Genomic DNA, 20,722 nt, shown 5'->3' with positions numbered 1-20,722 from the left:
TGTTCACTCTGCCACTTCCCCTAACTTGCCAAACCATTGCTAACCTTTTAAACTCAGAGTTCATGTTTCATGATTAGTTTTGGGTTATTCAGCTGTTTGCTCTGCCATCAGCAGGCATTTATCTGCTAGTGCAACTCCAGGCTGTGCAATAGTTAAAGCAGGGACTTATCCCCCTTCCCTGTCCTAAGGACAGAAAAGGACTAGAATATCCATTTAACATCAAAGTGGGGGATGCATAACTATATGTAAATTTAACACCAATTAGATGGTAGGATTTGAAGGACTGTTGTTCTTGGACTATTCCAAAACCAAAAGTGGAAATGATAGTGGTAACATCTGAAGTGTGGTGGTAAGACAGTTAAAGCGGTGATAATTTGGAGCCTTTGGGTACACAGTGCAGCACTAGCAGGTGATCACTGTGTCTTCTGTGACAGCCGGCAGCTGGCAGACAAAGCAGATGATCTGTTCTCAGCTTGTTACTTGTCCATAGTGTTCTCCAGTTTTGAATAAACCCCAAACACATATCCTTCCTGTATTGTCATTTGGCTAGAGCAGACCCTCATGTAGCGAGTGTGCTCCTGGCACAACAGTCCAGCACAGTGGAAGCCATGGGAGCTCAAGGTTGCAGGTATATTGGCCTAAAAGTTGGCAAAGGGGTACAGCATGGCGTTGGTAGAAGGAGCACTCTTCAAAGACTCAGCTAGTGATTTGATAGTCATGGCATTGAGCTGACTTAGTCAACATTAGAGGGAGGCACACTAGTGTGAGACTATCCTATAAAAGTCCTGGTGATTTAAAAGCATTCCTGCCAAGCATGTATGACTTGATACATTATTTTGACTCAGCATCAATTTGCCTTTTAGAGGAAAGGTGAAAAGCCACTGACCTTATTTTCTTCAGACTTAATTCCAAGTAGCTTAGCGCTATTGCCCAGAATATAATAGATAACCACAGCTACCTTATTCAGAATAGACTCTCCGAAGGCTTGAGAAGAGCAGTTGAGTGGTGAACGTCCAGAGATGTAGGGTTTTCTCTGTCCATGTAGTTTTGATTCTTGTTCTTTATTCCTGCTAGGAGACATTCCCATTATCCTCACCAGAACAGGATTAGAACAAAAACCTAAGGGGATGGAGGGGATGGGAGAGTGGGGGAACCTAAATGAGAAATTTAATCTGGTTCCACATGTAATCTTCAGGAGTTGTGAATTGTGACAGTTCTGTTCTCTCAAAGATCCGCAATCCAATACTTATAAATCTTTAGATAATAGCCAGTACTTTTGTGCATTTTATGTACATGCATAATTCTTTGCAATGATCTTCCCCCAGCCCCCAAGTTTGAAAATAAAAGCAGATAAACCAGTTGCCAGGACAGAAAAGGCTGTTTTAAATCACTGAAACCTACTAGAAATTTAAATAGCTCTAATCATCACTGAAATCTTTCTTTGTTGTATATTGCTCAGCTGAAAAGCACTTTATCTTCATTTCACAGACCTGGCTTAGGACACTTAGAACTTCCTTTGTTTCCTTTCCACATCTTTTCCCTCCCTACTTTTGAGATTTCTCTTCCTCCTGACTTCTTTCCAGACCTGTTTTCCCCAGACTGGTATTAGCCAGCCCATGGCACTTGAGGTTGGTGGGCTTTTTGTCTGTTTTTGTTTGTTTTTCTCACATGCAGCCTGAGTTTCTTACTTCTGTTTTAGAAGATTGTTACATTAAACTTAACACGATCTCCTATTAGAGCTCCTGTCTCCTTTAGTTTGTGGTGACTGCAAAGGATACTCCATTAGCTCTTTGGTTTAGCTATTTAGTAATTTCTTTTTTGTTGTTGTTCTTTGTTTTTTAATGTTTTTAAGTTTGATTAGCCAACATATAGTACATCATTAGTTTTTGATGTAGTGTTCAGTGATTTATTAGTTGCATATAACACCCAGTGCTCATCATATCACGTGCCCTCCCTAATGCCCATCACCTGGTTACCCCATGCCCCCACCCCCCTCCCTTCTGCAACCCTCAGTTTGTTTCCCAGAGTCCAGAGTCTCTCATGGTGTGTCTCCCCCCTCTGATTTCTTCCCATTCAGGTTTCCCTCCCTTCTTCTATGCTCCTTTGTCCTGTTCCTTATATTCCACATATGAGCGAAACCATATGATAATTGTCTTTCTCTGATTGACTTATTTCACTTAGCATAATACCCTCCAGTCCCATCCATGTCGATGCAAATGGTAGATATTCATCCTTTCTGATGGCTGAGTAATATCCCATTGTATATATGAACCACATCTTCTTTATCCATTCATCTGTTGAAGGACATCTTGGCTCCTTCCACAGTTTGGCTATTGTGGACATTGCTGCTATGAACATTGGGGTGCATATGGCCCTTCTTTTCACTACATCTGTGTCTTTGAGGTAAATACCCAGTAGTGCACTTGCTGAGTCATAGGGTAGTTCTATTTTTAACATCTTGAGGAACCTCCGTACTGTTTTCCAGAATGGCTGCACCAGCTTGAATTCCCACCAACAGTGTAAGAGGGTCCCCTTTCTCCACATCCTCGCCAACATCTGTCATTTCCTGACTTGCTAATTTTGGCCATTCTAACTATTTAGTAATTTCTTGATTAGGAGTGAACAATAATAAAATTTTCCTTTCCTCTTGTATGTTGAATTTCCCTGATACTACTAAGAGACACTATGATAGAAAACTCTAGATCCAAACACAACCTTGAAAGAATTAAATACTCTGATCCTTAATGTCTTCATTAGTATAAAGGGGAAATAATGTATATAAGGGGCCTTGCACGGCACTGGCGACATAGCAGTTATTTCATAAATGTTAGTTCCCCCCCTTCCCTTCCCTGTGAAGGAAAAATCTCAGCAGTAATTTTAAAAGTAAATAGTTCTGATGAAAATAACTATCTTAGATGAAAACATTAAGTAAGTTTTGTGTACCGTTATGAAAATAACTGAATTTTCTGTTTCCTCCTGGTTTTACACCTCCTCAATGCATGAATGTTCACACACATAAAGATATACTAATTAGGGCGCCTGGGTGGCTCAGGTGGTTAAGCGACTGCCTTCGGCTCAGGTCATGATCCTGGAGTCCCGGGATCGAGTCCCGCATCGGGCTCCCTGCTCGGCAGGGAGTCTGCTTCTCCCTCTGACCCTCCTCCCTCTCATGCTCTCTGTCTCTCATTCTCTCTCTCTCAAATAAATAAATAAAATCTTAAAAAAAAAGATACACTAATTAATAGAGATAATGGGGGATGCATTTTAGTATTTGAATATTTTAGAATAAAAGTATTTGATTTGATGATCTTAAGTTCCTATCAGCCCCAAAGTATTGGATTTTATGGAAGGGGTTTGTGGTATGTTTCGGGGAAAAAAAATTTTTTTTTTAGAAGGTTTTTAGGGAGTGTGACACTGGATGCAGATAATTTATTGTAATCATTTTCAAACTTCCAACATCTTCTGAGTAGTTTTTGATTGCCCAATACATGAAGCTGATGAGGCAGATTTAAATAAATCTATTGTGAATATCCTTTAAAGGATACATAGAGACAAAAAATAGGACCCTTGGATTCTAAGCAGTGTTACTATCACTCTATATTTGTGTAATACCTTTGTCAGTACCTCCAGGATTTCTTTCTCAAAGAAGAAACATAGCTGCTGAGAAAACATATGTAAAAATAGAATGCAATGTGCATGGCAAGGAGTAAAAGAATGACTAAATGGCTGAGTGGACATAGCAAAGGCAGGTTACAGGTACTGCAGTCAGAATATCTCAGTGCAAGTCTGCATTGACCTGAGGTACAGACTTGTAAAGGGATCCTGGAAAGCTTGGTTTGTTCAGATGGGTCCTAGTTATCACAGGAGCATTATCACTAAACTAAGGCATTGTGTGTACCTAAGCTAATGATTCAAAGGTGTGTGGGTCTGTGGGCTTTGGTGCCCATTAGTGCTGATAGAGCAAATTGAGTCCTTTTAAAGGAAAGCATTTAGTCTAAAAGATTATCAAAAGCAAAGAACTTGAGCATTTTTGTTGACGTTCTTAAATGGTGGGCAGAACAGAAAGGAAATTTTCGTTTTTCATAGCATTTTGGCTTATTGCCATATGCCACGTTGATCCATGTGGATAGACTGTTCTCTTGGGGTCTCTACACTAGAAAAAGAGCATTGTTGAATAGTTGGGTTTAAAATGGGTGTGAAATAGGGGCACCTCGGTGGCTTAGTAAGCATGGACTCTTGATTTCAGCTCAGGTCATGATCTCAGGGTCTTGAGATCAAGCCCCATGTCGGGCTCCGCACTGGGCATGGAGCCTGCTTAAGATTCTCTCTTTTCTCCCTCTGCCCCTTTACCATTTATCAGATTCAATCTGACCAATATATTTTATGAATTATTTGCATTGGCTACGGGACAAACATCTTAAAAAATAAGCAAATCAGATAAGTCTTTTGTCATACTTATAACTGTTTAGGAAGAAAAAAAAAGTGTTAGACATGCATATTGCTTTTAGCCTTCTCCCTAAAATGGTAGATTTTAAAGCTTTCATTGGTTGTTTATTGTTTTTATTATCCCAAGCATGCACTGAATCCATGATCTGCTTCTATTTCTTGTCGTGCTTGGTACTAAACAGGGAGCGATGCATTGTGTCACCAAGTTTGGCCCTCTGCTTAGTAAGCCATTACCTGGCAGAGGTGACTGTTCTGTCCACATGACCTTTTCTTTTTGCTAGTCATGCCCACAGAAAGGTCTTCAGTCCACTAATGACTTCTCATTTGGTTTAGAAATCAGACAAAAGCTTTGCAGCTGTGAAATGCAGTCCATTTTAAAATTAACCTATTGTAAATCCTTAATGATTGAGAAATTCTGCAATTTGCTATGATTTGTGGTTTGTGCTGCAACTAGAATAGCAAACAGCAGAAATGATGCAGGTCGGAATGGTGTGCATTTGGAGAAAGTGAAGGAAAAGAAACTTGTTAGACATTGTGCTTAGTTCAAGCCAATATGTTACGCTCTTCGTCCTTGTCACATCACTTTGTCTCCCATCCCCAGACTCTCCCGAGTGAAATGTAATCCTTGGAAATAGTTACTTAAATTACAGTTTATTACACAAGAAGTAAAATTGTCCACAAGTGGAATCTATCTTTGCCTCCTTTAATACATTTTCAACCTAGAGCCTAGATTCTTAAGGATAAGGAGGGCCTGTGTTTTTGACTCACAAAGACCTAGAATTTGAATTTTGGTACCAAAACAAATGAGCTCTGTATCCTTATGCAAATTAATTAAATTCTCTGGGCTTCAGTTTCTGTAAGTCTTATTAGATATTTATACAGATTAAATTAGATATTGTATTAGAAAACTTAGTAGGGATACAATACATTTCTCTGTCACTTACTAGTTCTGAGACCTCATCAAATTACTTAACTCCTCTGTGCCTCTGTTTATCTGGAAAAATGGAGATACTCCCAAGGGTTGTTACAAGGATTAAATAAATTAATCCATGTAAAGCACTTAGAACAGTAAGTCCACACCTAGTAAGTATTCAATAATTATTAACCATTCTGGTTGACAGATATTAAATAGATAATCAACAAAAAATTATATTTGCAGGTAATGATAAATATTCTAAAGGAAAGGTGTAAGGTGCTCTGAGACAGTTCATACAAGCTAGAAAGATAAGTAAAGACTGTATCATTTAATACTTTGTAATGGGAAGCCATCAACAAAGCATGATGTGATTGGATTTACTTTTTAAAAAATTGATGCTGTTCTTGTTTCTTTTTTGTTTTAATTCACCTTTTAAAATTTAACATACACTGAGTTCATTCCTTTGGTATATAATTTTGTGAGTTTAGACAAATGCATACAGGTGTATACCCACAACTGGAATCAAGATACAGTAGTCCCCCCTTATCTGCAGTTTTACTTTTTGTGGTTTCAAGTTATGTGCACAATCAGCAATAGTCAGGAAGTGGATGATCCTCCTTCTGACCTATGGTATCATCAGAAGGTCAGTAGTAGCCTAATGCTAAGTCACAGGGCCTACGTCTTTCACCTCACTTCATCTCATGTAAGCATTTTATCGTCTTTCTTCATCACAAGAAGGAGGGTGAGTACCAAACAATAAGATATTTTGAGAGAGAGAGAGACCACATTCACATAACTTTTATTACAATATATTGCTATAATTGTTCTTTTTTATTATTAGTTACTGTTGTTAATCTCTTCCTCTGCCTAATTTTAAAATTAAACTTTATCATAGATATGCATGTATAGGAAAAAACATAGTATATGTAGGGTTCAGTACTATCCACATTTTCAGGCATCTGCTGGGGGTCCACAAATAAGGGAGGAGTACTGATAGCACAGTTCCATCACCTCCTCCCAAAATCCTGTGGGACATCCCTGTGTAATCAGTCATTCCTCCCACTCTCAAACTCTGTGACCACCAATCTGTTTTCTATTCCTATAATCTTGCCTTTTCCAGGATGTCATGTACGTGGAGTCACATACTCTACAGATTTTTAAGTCTAGCTTCTTTAACTTAGCATACTGCATTTGAAATTCATCTGTGTTATTGGTTTTATCAATAGTCCTTATTGCTGAATAGTATTCCTTTTTATACTAAAATTTGTTTATCTCCTCAGTGGTTGAAGGGCATTTGTTTCCAGTTTAGAATGATTATATATAAAACTGCTGTAAACATTTGTATTCAGGTTTTTCTGTGAACGTATGTTTTTATTTCTCTTGAGTAAATACCTGGGAGTGGGGTTCCTGGTTCTTGTGGTAAGTGTATGTTTTACTTGATAGAAGAAACTGCCTGGGACGCCTGGGTGGCTCAGTCGTTAAGCATCTGCCTTCGGCTCAGGTCATCATCCCAGGGTCCTGGGATCGAGCCCCGCATCGGGCTCCCTGCTCAGTGGGAAGCCTGCTTCTCCCTCTCCCACTCCCTCTGCTTGTGTTCCCTCTCTCGCTGTGTCTCTCTGTCAAATAAATAAAATCTTTAAAAAAAAAAAGAAACTGCCAAACTGTCTTCTAAAGTGGTTATACCATTTTGGCCAGCAAAATGATAGAAGATTTCAATTGCTTTACATTTTTGTCAGCACTTGATATTGTTCATATTTGTAAATTTTATTTATTTTAGACATTATAATAGGTGTATAGTGGTATCTCATTGTGATTTTAATTTGTTTTCCTAATGACTAATGATGTGTTAGGCTTGATGTGCTTATCTGCCATCCATATGTCTTCCTTAGTGAAGGTCTGTTCAGGTTGTTTGCCCATGTTTATTGATTGATTGATTTTTTTTTTTTTTTTTTTTTAACACAGAGAGTGTGCATGAGGTGGGGGGCTGCAGAGGGAGAGGTAGAGAGAAAACCTTAGGTAGGTTCTGGGCTCAGCGTGGACTCCACTGTGGGGCTCAGTCTCAGGACCCTGAGATCATGACCTGAGCTGAAATCAAAAGTTAGATGCTTAGGGGCACCTGCGTGGCTCAGTCAGTTAAGCATCTGCCTTCAGCTCAGGTCATGATCCCAGGGTCCTGGGATCAAGCCCCGCATCAGGCTCCCTGCTCAGCGGGAAGGCTGCTTCTCCCTTTCCCGCTCCCCCTGCTTATGTTCCCTCTTTCGCTGTCTCTCTCTCTGTAAAAAAATAAATGAAATCTTTAAAAAAAAAAAAAAGAGTTCTTTATTCTGGATACAAATCCTTTGTCAGATATGCGATTTGCAAATATTTTATCCTCATCTGGGTCTTGCCTTTTCATTCACTTAGCAATAAATTTTGAAATGAAATGAAAATGAAATAAATTTCATTCACAGAGCATAAATTTTAAAATTTATCAACTTTTGTTTTATGGATCATGTTTTTGGTGTTGTTTCTAAGAAATTTTGCCTAACCCTATGTCACAAAGATTTTCTTCTGTTTTTTTATTTAAGAAATTTTATAGTTTTAGGTTTCATGTTTAGGTGTATTTCCCATTTTGAGTTAATTTTTGTGAAATATTTGTGTTGAGGTACATTATTTTGCATAGGGGTGTGTAATTTGCTCCAGCACCATTTGTTAAAAAGACTATCTTTTCTTCATTGCATTGCCTTTGCAACTTTGTCAGATATCAGTTGACCTTGTAATTATGGATCCACATCTGGACTCTCTTCTGTTCCACTTACCTTTGTGTCTCTCTGCTCACCAATATCACATTGTCTTGATTACTGTAGCTTATACTCAGTCTTGAAATCAATGTCAATTCTCCAATATCGTTCTTTCTGTTTGGGCTGTTCTGATTTCCTTGGCCTTCCATATAAACTTTAGATCAGGTTGCTGATATCTATAAAAAATTCTTTTGGCATTTTGCTTGTGATTATGTTGAATCTGTAGATCATTTAGGAATGATAACAATCCCTTAACAATATTGAATCTTCCAACTCATGAGGATGGTGTATCTTTCTATTTGTTTAGGTCCTCCTTGATTTTTTCTTTTATAGGTGTTTTATAATTGTCAGCATACAGATCCTGCATGGTTTTTTTTTATTCATACTTAAGTATTTCACGTTTTTGAAAGTTATTGTAAATGATACCATTTAAATTTTAAACTTCTAACCGCTCATTGCTAATATGTAGAAATACAATTGGTTTTAGTATATTAACTTTGTATTCTGCAACTTTGTGAGAGTTACTTATTAGTTCTAGGAGCATCTTTTTTTTTTTTTTAAAGATTTTATTTATTTATTTGACAGAGAGAGAGAGATAGCGAGAGCAGGAACACAAGCAGGGGGAGTGGGAGAGGGAGAAGCAGACTCCCCGCTGAGCAGGGAGCCTGATGCGGGGCTCGATCCCAGGACCCTGGGACCATGACCTGAGCCGAAGGCAGACGCTTAACGACTGAGCCACCCAGGCGCCCCAGTTCTAGGAGCATCTTTATAGATTTCTTCTATGTAAGTTATCATGTCTTCTGTGAATAGAGACCGTCTTATTTCTCCCTTCCCAACCTGTATGTCTTTTATTTGTGTTTTAAGCAAGGGTATGACTTGATTGGACTTGCATTTTTCAAAGACCAATCTGCCTGCACTGTAAAAATTGATGGGCTGGGGAAAATGTAGAAGAGCCTCTTGTAGGAATCTGAAAGACAGAGGGGACAAATGGACATGTGTAGAATATATTTTGGAGGTAGAATTGATAGACCCTGGAAATGAATTAAATATGAGGGGTAATAAAAGGGGAAAGGAATCAGGAGGGCACTAGCGTTTCTGTCATGAGGAACTGGGTGAATGGAGTTCCCATATATTGAGATAGAGAAGTACATTTGGGGGAAGATAGAGTTGAATTTTGAATATGTCAGGTTTGAGAAGTCTATGGGAATTTCAAATAAAGATGTCAAGTAGGCAGCTGGACCCTCTCTCTATATATATGGTATAAAAGGGTATATATAGGGTATACCATATGAGAGGAAGAGTTTGGGAATGAGTCAGACTTATGTGGAACCCTCTTTAAAGGCTTGCAGAGAACATTCTTTATTTTCAGTTCCTTCAGCATGCCAAGATCTTAAGATTTTTTTCACCTCAGACCTTTGGACATACTGTTAATCACTGCCTGACGTATGTGACTCCCCTTTCCCCCCACCTGCTCTCATTTGTTCTCCTCTCTCTCTCTTTCTCCTTCTTTCCCTGTCCTTCCTTCTTTCCATAAACCAGCTTCTCGCCATATTGTAAATCTCAACTTAAATATCATCTCCTCAAACTACCGCACCTAAAACCAGATAGCTTTCTCCTGGCATTAGTTTCTGTTGCATATCTGTTTTCTTCATAGCTCTTATCATAATTTGTAATTTGTCACTTGACTCTTCACTAGACTATACATTCCAGAGGACAGGGACTGTGTCTGTATCACCAGTCTACAACTCCGTGCCTGACACATGGCTGCTCAATAATACTTGTCAGATGGTGGGAAGGATGGATCTACAGAGCATTGTTGGTGCCGCGTTAGGTCCAATGTGTTTGTGTTTTCATATGACTGACTTCTTAAACTTACATGTGGAAAGGTTTTTATACCCAATTTCAGCCACATTCTGAGCAGGAAAATAACCTTATTTGTTTCATTCTGCATTTATTGTCCATGGAGTGCCAGGCTTTGTAATAGCTGGTGGGATATGAAATGGCATTGTGGCATTGGACAGGGAGACCTGTATTTGAGACTTGGCTGTTCCATTTGCTAGATCTGTGACTATGGGCGGGATATTTAATTACTCTAAACTTTGGACTCCATACCTGTTGAAGAGCAGTAATATAATTCCTACCTTATAAGATTGTGGTGCAAATTAAATGAGATTATGTGTATGGGTCACAAATTTATAATGCTTGGTACATGCTAAGAGCTCAATGAATAAATTGTTAATATTCATTTATATAAAATGAGTCACATAGTTCTAGAAATAGTTGATATTGCTTGACCAATGGGCGGGACAGGGGGAGACAAATCTATCTTTCACTTTCTCTACTTGTTCTTTAGTGTCAAAAGCAGAAGTGCTGCTTTTATTTATTTACTTTTAATTTATTTAAATTCAATTAATTAACATATATTATTTGTTTCAAGGGTACAGATCTGTGATTCATCAGTCTTATATATAGTAGTGCTGCTTTTAATACTGTGATGGCAAATGGATGTCTCGCCTCCATGTCAGGCACCCAGAAACAGAAAATACAAATGCATTGTTTATTCAGACAACAAACTGAGGATATTAAAACCCTAAAACCTTTTGTTTTGTTTTGGGGGAAAGAAAGAAGAGGTAGAAAGGAGGAAAGAGGCAGAGAAAGGCTAGAGATAGTACTAGTTTACTTTACTTAACCAGCCATCAAACAGTACAAACTGGTTTGATAAGCTGAAGCTCACAATTCTCTTGAATTTGGTTAACATCCTCTCTGAGGATCTCTCCAGGACTGGGTACTGTGCTGACAATGGGGAGATCAATGGGGAATACATATTTTAGTGATCTAGATCAAAACCAATGAGATTAACTTGATAGAAATTCTCATTCTCTACCATGATCTATATTCTACACCGCAGGCAAAGTTGTTCACTACTCTGGTTGGTTTCCACTAAGTGCTAGATACAAGCTTACATGTGGCTTTAGAGACTAGGATCTGGGGAAGGATGAATGAATGAAATGAATAAAAAGGCCTTAGGGTAGAGGCTATGAAACTTTCTTGGTTCATTTTGCCTCATACACAGCATCTCTAAGCCAAAAGAAATATCTAACACCTCCATTGATTGAAAGGATGGAGCCAAACAATTTAATAAGTGTCTAGATTTTAACAACTTAGCACCACTTAAGGATTGCATAACTTCTCAAACCTTGGAGTCAGATTATACCCCACCAACTTCATTTATTGTTCCACACTGATTTTTGTGGTACTTGGTTTTTATCACAGTAATTACCCAAAACTCAGCTTTGCAAAGGTATAATGTCATCTCAAGGAATCTCATATTGAAATTGTGAACTTCCTCCAGCTAATAGTTTGCATGGTGTCCAACACATGCCACTGTTACCCCAAAAGTTTAAAGTATCCCACAGTACCTCTGTGAGTTTGTTGCAGCACATGAGGATACCTCATTGCACAGTTTGGGAACTGTGGTCTTGGGGCCTGATTTGAAGACTTTGTTTTCTATAAATGTTTATCTCTTATTTTTCTGTACCACTGCATTAAAAACCAACTGGGTATTTATTTTCTTTTATGAAATAGTTGTTTAAGGAATCTTTCATTGTTAAAAATATGAAAGTTAAGCACATATTAACATAGAAAGTATGGAAAATACAGCATGACACAGGTGAAAGTCATTCCTAATTCTACCATCCACCAATAACCATTGCCAGCATATCATTGTTTTATCTGTATGTCAGTTATTCTATATGAAGATTTGTTATATTTTGAGTAAGAACTACCTAACTGACTAACTATGACTTTACTGGAAGGTAATAATCCGTAATTTAGTGGGAATTTCATACCCTGGAGTTATGACTTGTCTGTAGTGACCTTTAGGATAAATAAGGCAGAGTTCTAGTTGCCTTCTTTTTATTGGCTGCTTTGATTAATTGAATGGCTGATTGAAGGGCTTGAAGACCCCACCATTCCCAAGGGAGAGACTTCCTGCTGCTCTGTTTCCAGCCTAGCAAATGGGAAGTATGTTATTTATAAATAATAGTAGTGGAAGGTGTAACATTTTTTTTAAGGAGGGTAACTTGTCAAATGTTTTACTTTCTCCAGTAGTGGATGTACTTTCTAAAAGGAATATATCAAGGCCCTACTATAATGTAGTATTTCTAAAAGATTATTTATCTAATAATTCAGATTTAAGCTATTTGTATTGTTCTGACACCTCAGGAAAACTTTTATAATTCCATTTCATTTCTGACTTACCTTATTTTCTATGTCTTTATAAGTACTAGAAATTGAAGTTATTTACATGAAAATAAGATTTTTGTTTCATCTACTTAAGATATGTTTTTAAAATTGACCTTCTGTAACTCTATAGAGGTAGAACTTGAATTACCAAAGAGTAGAATTATAACTTCAAAATGAAAAAATGGCCAACTTAGTTTAGCTCCAGAGAGCAGTTCACAAAAGATGGCATGAAACTTCTAAGTAAAACGTATATTCATCTTCAGAGTCTCGTTGTCGTTCTCTATCTCTCCTTCCCTCAATAATACTTTTAGGGCGCCTGGGTGGCTCAGTTGGTTAAGCGACTGCCTTCGGCTCAGGTCATGGTCCCGGGGTCCTGGGATCGAGTCCCGCATCGGGCTCCCTGCTCGGCGGGGAGTCTGCTTCTCCCTCTCCCACTCCCTGTTTGTGTTCCCTCTCTCGCTGAGTCTTTCTCTGTCAAATAAATAGATAAAATCTTTAAAAAAAAAAAATAATAATACTTTTAAATTCTGACCTGAACAGGTAGTGACAGTACTTTCTTAGCATAGCCTCCTGGACTGCTGAGGAGTGATGTTGTTCGTATAAAATGCTGATAGAGGACCTCATGACTGATTCTAGGGCTGGGGCAGAAAAAATACAAAGATGAGCCTGGAGAGTAGGCTCTTGAATTGCCAGAAAGTAAATGCTGAAAATAAGAAGGTAAGAAAGTAAAAATGGAAGCAAATTAAAAGGACACAGGTGCCAATCCGAGAGAATTCCCAGTGCCAAAACTGGAACAATTTGACCAACAAAATAAATGACAGTAGTATTTTATTATAAACCAAAGAATAAAATAAATATCCATGAGTTCATACTGATACAAATAAGCAAATAAATTAATGAGGGAAGTGGGACAAGTGTTCCTTACAGAAAAAGTCCAGATAATAAATGTAGAAGGGATGGAGAAAAGAGAAAACCCCAGCAGAACACCACAGGAATAATTGCTGCGGGCAAGATTCATGGAGGAATGCTAAAATTAATGAGCAAAACTTTAAGGAGAAACAGGGTATTTGTATAGTCTCAAAATATCTCTCTCAAGAAACTTAGTAATGTCTGTAGTGGTTTTAATAAATGTCCACAACTTTACTCTTCCTTCCAGGAAGTGGAGTTTACTTCCCTTCTCCTTGAGTGGGGCTGTTTGTTCATCGTGACTCATAACTAACCGATAGAGTATGAAGAGGAGAACAGTAGTAACTTTACAGTAGTGAAACGTGGCACACACCATCTTAACAAAGTGCTCAGGGTTAGCATCAACCAGTAATAAGTCATGATATCACCCCCCCCCCAGATATTACACGAGAAAGGCACTTCACCTCTTGGCATTTGTGCCCCAAATCCAAACCTCGGTCCAATCATGAGAAAACATCAGAAAATTCCAACTTGAGGAACATTCTACAAATATCTGACTACTACTCTTCAAAAGTGTCAAGGAAGGTCTGAGAAACTGTCACAGATCAGAGGAAACTAAGGAGACATGATGACTAAATGCAGTGTGATTTCCTAGATGGGATCCTGGAACAGATAAAGACATTAGTGGAAAAACTGAAGTCTGAATAGCCTGCAGTTCAGTTAATTGTGTTGTACCAGTGTGAATTTCTTTGAGTTGATAAATGCACCATACTACATAAAATGTGAACATTAGGGAAAGCTGGGTGACAGGAATACTAGAACTCTCTATACCATCTATACACAGCTTTTCTGTAAATCTAAAATTATTTCAAAATTAAAAGTTAAAAATAGAATCACTACAACTCACTGATGGCTTTCTCAGTCTAAGGATATTTGTTAAAGTGTCTCCAGAGCAAATTAATTCAGAGAAATCCCCCTCCCTTCCACCCTTTGTGCAGTCTCTCTAGAAAAGAAAGATGGGCTCTTTTTTTAAAAAAAAGATTTTATTTATTTATTTATTTATTGGAGAGAGAGAGAGCACAAGTGTGGGGAGAAGCAGAGAGAGAGGGACAAGCAGATGCCCTGCTGAGTGCGGAGCCCAATGCAGGGCTTGCTCTCATGACCCTGAGATCATGACCTGAGCCAAAAGCAAGATTTGGAAACTTAACCGACAGCCATCCAGGCACCCCAAGATGAACTCTTTATAGCAAAAACAGCTCTCCCGAAGCAGGGACAGCAAGTTTTAGAGTTTTATCTCACTACTAGAAATAGAAATGCAACTTTGCCTGTTCCGTATAGGTCAGTTCAGCCAACACTGATGGTTTGCCTTTTGTGACTTGGAAGTGTAGGTATTTGCCTAGCACTTAAGTTACAGGAAGTGTTCTGTAAGAATAGTGCAGAGTGCAGCACCTGTGATTGTACCTGACTCTACTGTGGGCTCTTTGTTGCAGGTATTATTGTTGAGCTGCTAATTTAAAATCTCCAGAGACATTAGGGGCACCTGGGTGGCCCAGTTGATTTCGGCTCAGGGCATGATCTCAGGGTTGTGAGATAGAGTCCCGTGTCAGGCTCTGTGCTGGGCGTGGAGCCTGCTTAAGATTCTCTATCTCCCTCTGCCCCTCCCCACTCCCTTTTCTTTGTCTCTCTCTCTCCCTCTCTTAAAAAACAAAACAAAACAAAAAACCACCTCCAGAGATACTAGATCCGGTTTCATTGGACTGTCTCTTAACCTCATTTTATTGGTAGATTCAAACCGTATAAAGAGTGTGGTACTGAACAAGATGGATACATGAACAAAATATTTTTCAGTATAAAATACATTGTATATTCATTGCTCTTTTTTTAAAAAAAACAGTAAAATTCATTAATTCAATATAATTATTAGTACAGATATGAAATCCTGATTTATAAATATTTTCTTATTACTTTCAAGCTCTTATGAGCTCAAACTAGAGTAACAGAGTTGATTATAGAAGGCCGAACAGGGTCTTGTTTTAGTAAATAATAATATGTAACTGGCTGAGGATGGTTATTGTTGTAGAATTAGAATTTGGATACTAAAATTAAACTCTTCCCTTGTAGAATGAGTTTTCCTCATTCTCTTGATCTGATCATTAGTGACAGCTGTCTTTAGTTTGTGCACATATGAGAAGTATTATTTCTGTCAGTTAAGTATATTTTACTGCCGAACCAAATGAGTACCTTGCAGTGTGTCTACCTTGGGAATATAACTGATGTGATCAATAAAGAACAATGAATTGTTCTTGAACATGGACATAATTTCAGTTAGTATAATGGCAAGTGCATGCATTTTTCAGAAAGCTGTTTCCCAGTTATTGTTAGTGCATGTCCAAATAGATACACAGATACCTAATAATGTTGCTTAATTGCTGTAGTCAGATCGAGCAGCACATAATTTATAGCAATTCTGAAACCAGGAACACAAGAATGATGAGCTATATGATAAAGACTTACTACAATTGAGGGTCGGTAAAAGTACCAACTGCACGTTGTTGATACAAGCCTGTCTTGTGTAGTACATACAATATAATTTTCTTGACACCTGTTTTCAAAGCATACCTTTCCATGTCATCCTGGTTTCTTTAGTGAATTTACTTATAAAGTGTTTTTTTTTTTTTTGAAAGCAGTATGTTATTTCCTAATTTTATATTTAATTAAGAATTTTACTCATTGGCCACTCTGTGCCAGGTACTTTCATTTATTGTTCTTCCAGTGTCCCAGTAAATTAGGAACTCCTTTGCCCATTTTAGGATTATAAAATGAAGACTCTGAAAGGTTTAGAAACTCAGCTCTGTTAGACCCTACATGTGATAAATGTGGTTATCTAGCTGAATAAGTTGCCTAATACTTGGCTATAGATAATGTATCAAAAGTAAAAGGAGGTGGATCTTTAGGAAGAAAGGGAGGGGAATTGAGATTAGAATAATGAATATTTGAGAATAATTCTAGCAAGTTTGCTAAGTGGAACATCATTTTTTGGGGCACGTCTGTTCCAGAGCCACTGAATGTATTGGTCCTGTTGGATTTGTTGAAGATGCAAATAATCCAATCAAATGCAATACTCATTAAGGGAAAAGGAATACAATTTGATAGTTTTTATGAAGACGTGCACTGCCTAATCTGTGAATTGAAAGCATCTTTTAAAAATTTGCTTCCCTTCATATTCCTAGGTGGTATTGAATCTGCGGGTAGAAAAATGAGAGCATTTCAAATAATGCTAATGAAGTTTAAATGATTGCAATCTACCATATTGTGAGGAAAAGTTGTTAGCTGTGAAAGATGAGGACAGAATTAAAATATTACCATGACTGGCATTTGATTTGAAAACTGCAAAGATAAGCTTAGGTTCCTATTTATGAAAACTATCCTCACAGCCTGATGAAATATCTTTTAAAAGGTTTTATGGTTACCATGGATACTCGTTAGCTTTGATAGAGTAAGTTGTAATTCATATTCAATCATCTGAGGTGAAGTAGCCAAAAAAACCAACCAAACTAAATCTAAAGTAGCTTCATCTGTATGTTCATAGTAGTTTGGAGATGGAAAGGGTAACTAACCTAAAGATTAGAGTTTGGATTAGTTATTACTTCTTGAAAAGCAAAATACTTAGGATGTGCATTACCTGAATCTGATCCTAATGTTTACTTTTTGTGTGTAACTTTTTCTTTCAACTAGTAAAGGGAACTTCTTAGGTTTTGACATAGGAATTTAGACAGTGAGACCCTTCTGAAAGCTGACAGACCTAAGCAGCATCCTCAATTTCTGAAAGCCATAGGGACGCAGAAATATTGAAGGCATTGGTCCCTATGGTAACCTATTTGCATTTGGCCCAGAAGTGGCTGGTTTCTGCTTAGCCTCTTTTAATTGCTATATATTGACAGCCGTTTTCACGACTATTTATAAAATGTCGGATTAATGAGCATGTGTACAAGGGAGTGCATACCATATCCTTAGGCTTGATGAGACACTTCCGATGACAAAAGGCTCTGCGTGAAGAGTTACTGAGGTGTTTTTGGCATTCCCTAATGTGTCTGTCACATAGTGGGAGCAAAAAGCCTTTCGAATGATTTAAATATTTTCCTCAATTCTCTTTTAAAACAGGTGACAAAAGAACTAAAACAGTATGACAACAAAATTATAGAATGCAAATTTGAGAATAACAGCTGGGTCTTCATGCGACAGAGAACAGACAAAAGTTTTCCTAATGCGTACAACACTGCCATGGGTGAGTATGACAACCTACCAATGTTTGCTACATTAAAAGAGAGAGCGAGTGCGCATTAGGGTTTTAGAATCAAAATGTGCTGTCTTTGGTGTTCTGCTTGATGGGGCATAGGGTCATTCGGACCCCTGTGCTTGCTGGCTGGGAAAGGGGCTGTGACTGTTGACTCCAGCTGGCTTGTAGATTCCCGCCTCTAGGCCTGTGGGCTTGTGCCCAGGCACCCAAAGGAGACGTGTAAAGGGCAGGATAATGGGCTGTATACAAGTTGGATTTGTTGAACAACAACAACAAAAGCCATGATAATTTCAGATCTATTCAGAACTATAAAAACCATTGTTTACCAGATGGTAAAAGACAAAATTAGCAGGGGGAAAATGTAATTTCCAGCTCCTAAAATAGCTTTACAAACAACGGAGGACAAAGTAAATGAAAACCATTAAAAAAAAAAAACAAAAAAACCCCCTCCTGAAACCTGCTATGCTATCCTTCAGAGAGTTCTTTGGGTATAATATAAGTGCTTTGGGAATCCAGAATAGTAAGTTTCTTTCATGGAGAACAACACAAATTAATTAATCTTATAAGGTAAACTGGTTGCTCTGGATTGCATTTTTAGTGAAGCCGAGAAAAAAATAAAACAGATAAAAACCAAGATTAAAGGTTAATAGAATCGTGTGCTTTTAGACTGCTCAGTCAGTGATGATGCTGATTATATGATAAGCTTATGAGAAACTACAGAAATTGCCAGTTTCAGTTTTGCAGTTTATGAAAGTTACTATTGTACATTTAAGGGTTCTGTTGGAACTAGCATCTGTGTTCAGACAAGATGAGTTAACTTTGAAAATAGGAATAATTAAGCCAGTGTCCTTTTTTCCCCCCAAACTAAATATATAAATACAATTCAAAGGACTGGTGGTCAATTTTGATCACATAAGAAAAGATGCCATATTTATTCATAATTTTATTAGAATACCTTACTTAAACAAGTTACTAAAATAAAATAGTATGATCTGCCAGCTACAGCGGCGCCTCCCTGTTCAGTGGAAACAGTGGCTGGTGCCATCATGACAGGGTGGAGTTTCCTTCTGACAGATACGACTGAAGGATGATAGCACACGTTTTCTGTAGAAGTTTTGGTTGAGTATAGACTATGGTTGTGGTACGTGAAAATCCTATAAAAAGAGTTTTGGAGAGGTGGAAAACCATAGTGAAGGTGTGGTTGTAAGTCCAACACTTAAAGTTTTGGTTTAAAATTCACGGTACAAGAAAAAGTAGCCACCAGAAAAGCACTCATTTTGGGGGCAGGGGAGGGCGGAGAATCGTTTACTGGGGGAAGCGTGTCACCCCAGTTGGTGAACTGAAAGCGTTTAGCATATTGGGATGAAAACCTTTCCCCTTTCGCATCGCCCTGTGGTGAGTCAGCTGCCTTAATTAACCCTCACGTGAGACCCGTGTCTCCCTTTGTCCACAGCTGTGTGCAACAGCATCTCCAACCCGGTCACCAAGGAGATGCTGTTTGAGTTCATCGACAGATGTGCGGCCGCTTCTCAAGGACAGAAGCGAAAGCATCATCTGGACCCTGACACAGAGCTCATGCCTCCACCACCTCCCAAAAGACCTCGCCCTTTGACCTAAGACCTGCCTCTGACTTAAGGACTGAGAGGAAAAATGAGTGAGAAAAAATGCTGTTGCCCCATTTTTGCAGCCAGAGAAATTGGAAAAACAGTGTGGCTTGATGTTGATACACATTTGAATTTTTTTTTTTTAAAGTATTGTAGCCAGCCTGTAAATATTTGATGCATTTGTTTCTTTAGTGCTACAATACATCGTGGACTTTAAACATTTTATTTATATCTGATAAACTCAGCCTTACCTTGTGAATTTGAAGATTGAAATATCCAAAGGTTTAATCGAGATTGAAATCAATGAAAAAGAGGCCTTGTTTGTATATGGATAACTTTCACCTTTAATTTATAAAGTTAGTAATCTGGAACTGTGAGCGCATAAAACACTGTATTTTTTAGAAGCTGTATTTCAACTATGGTAAATTTTCCTTTTAAAAAAAATCTAGGCAATGGCATTAAACATTCTTGCTATCACTTATCATGGATTTCCTACATTTCTGAGATTCTTGTATTCAAAAACAAATGACAAGGTTGTTAAGTATTGTATTATATTAAACAACTTGGTCTGGCTTATGTCATTTTAAGAAGTTTTGTTTTTTTGTTTTTGTTTTTGAGATGTAAAAGTAAAAAAGTAAAGCCCCGTTTTTGTGAGTTGCATCCTTTCTAAAGGAAGTATATTGAGTGTTTTCATGTTTCTCTTCTTTGAACGAAAATACCAGATATCCAATGTGTCCATTCTGGCAGTAGTTTTGAGTTACTTCGTAGAACTTAGATATACACCACCAGGTCCCTTTTATGTGTTGTTCTCCTGGGAGACTTTTTTTTTCCCCTTTAAAAACGCCAGGGCTACTTCTGCTTTACCTCAGTGGTATTGGCACGTTGTAAATTACATTAAAACACACAACTCACTGTGATTATGGGAGTGATATCAAATACAAACTATGTCGTGTTAGTTCCCTTGAACAAAACGGCAAAGGAAATGCCAGCCGACTCCTTTGATTAGAAGGTAGTGCCAATGGAATAGAATGCTGTCACTAGAAAACGCTCTCCCACTGCTAGATAAATGCAGAGGCAAAGAGTAGACATCTGTAGGAACTAAACATCAAGGAAACCAAGACATTTATTTTCAAAGCCAGGATTCTATCTGTGTTCTGTGCTGGGGATGCTATTTCTGTTATACATCTGAATTTTAAAACACTCACTGATAGATAATGGATTTAAAGAGCAGCTAATTGGTCGTCTGCCATTGTTGAGAAGCTGTGTTCTGATTGGTTTGTGAAGGAACTCTGAGAATTAGCCTATTAGAGGCTAATGTATTTATTTTTAGAGGTAGAGGTTTTAAGTACGTGTATTTAAAACAAAATTTCATGATCTGAATTTTATATATGTATATGCATATATATGTCAGTATATGCATCAGTGTATATTCTACTAATACAGTCAGACATGAAAAATGCAAATGAGTTACCCAGCAGACTGAATATCTGACAGGATTTCTATATGCTATAGCACAGATTAACCAAAA

The 20,722-nt window shown here is 37.9% G+C and overlaps 1 protein-coding gene across 1 annotated transcript in view; it reads left to right on the top strand.

Annotated features, from left to right (window-relative positions):
• RNGTT (RNA guanylyltransferase and 5'-phosphatase) overlaps positions 1 to 20,297 on the top strand; it is a 282,512-nt gene extending 262,215 nt beyond the window's left edge. Inside the window, 2 exon segments of the mRNA XM_081829361.1 lie at positions 17,455 to 17,578; positions 19,044 to 20,297. Coding sequence (XP_081685487.1) covers positions 17,455 to 17,578; positions 19,044 to 19,207 — 288 coding nt within the window. The 3' untranslated portion in view covers positions 19,208 to 20,297.
• Positions 20,298 to 20,722: the final 425 nt, after the last annotated feature.

This window comes from Leptonychotes weddellii, chromosome 8 (assembly GCF_054177405.1).
Source record: "Leptonychotes weddellii isolate Sample4059 chromosome 8, ASM5417740v2, whole genome shotgun sequence".
Classification (NCBI taxonomy): Eukaryota; Metazoa; Chordata; class Mammalia; order Carnivora; family Phocidae; genus Leptonychotes; species Leptonychotes weddellii.
The sequence above is the reverse complement of the archived record's forward strand: the minus strand, read 5'-3'. Positions and strand labels throughout refer to the sequence as shown.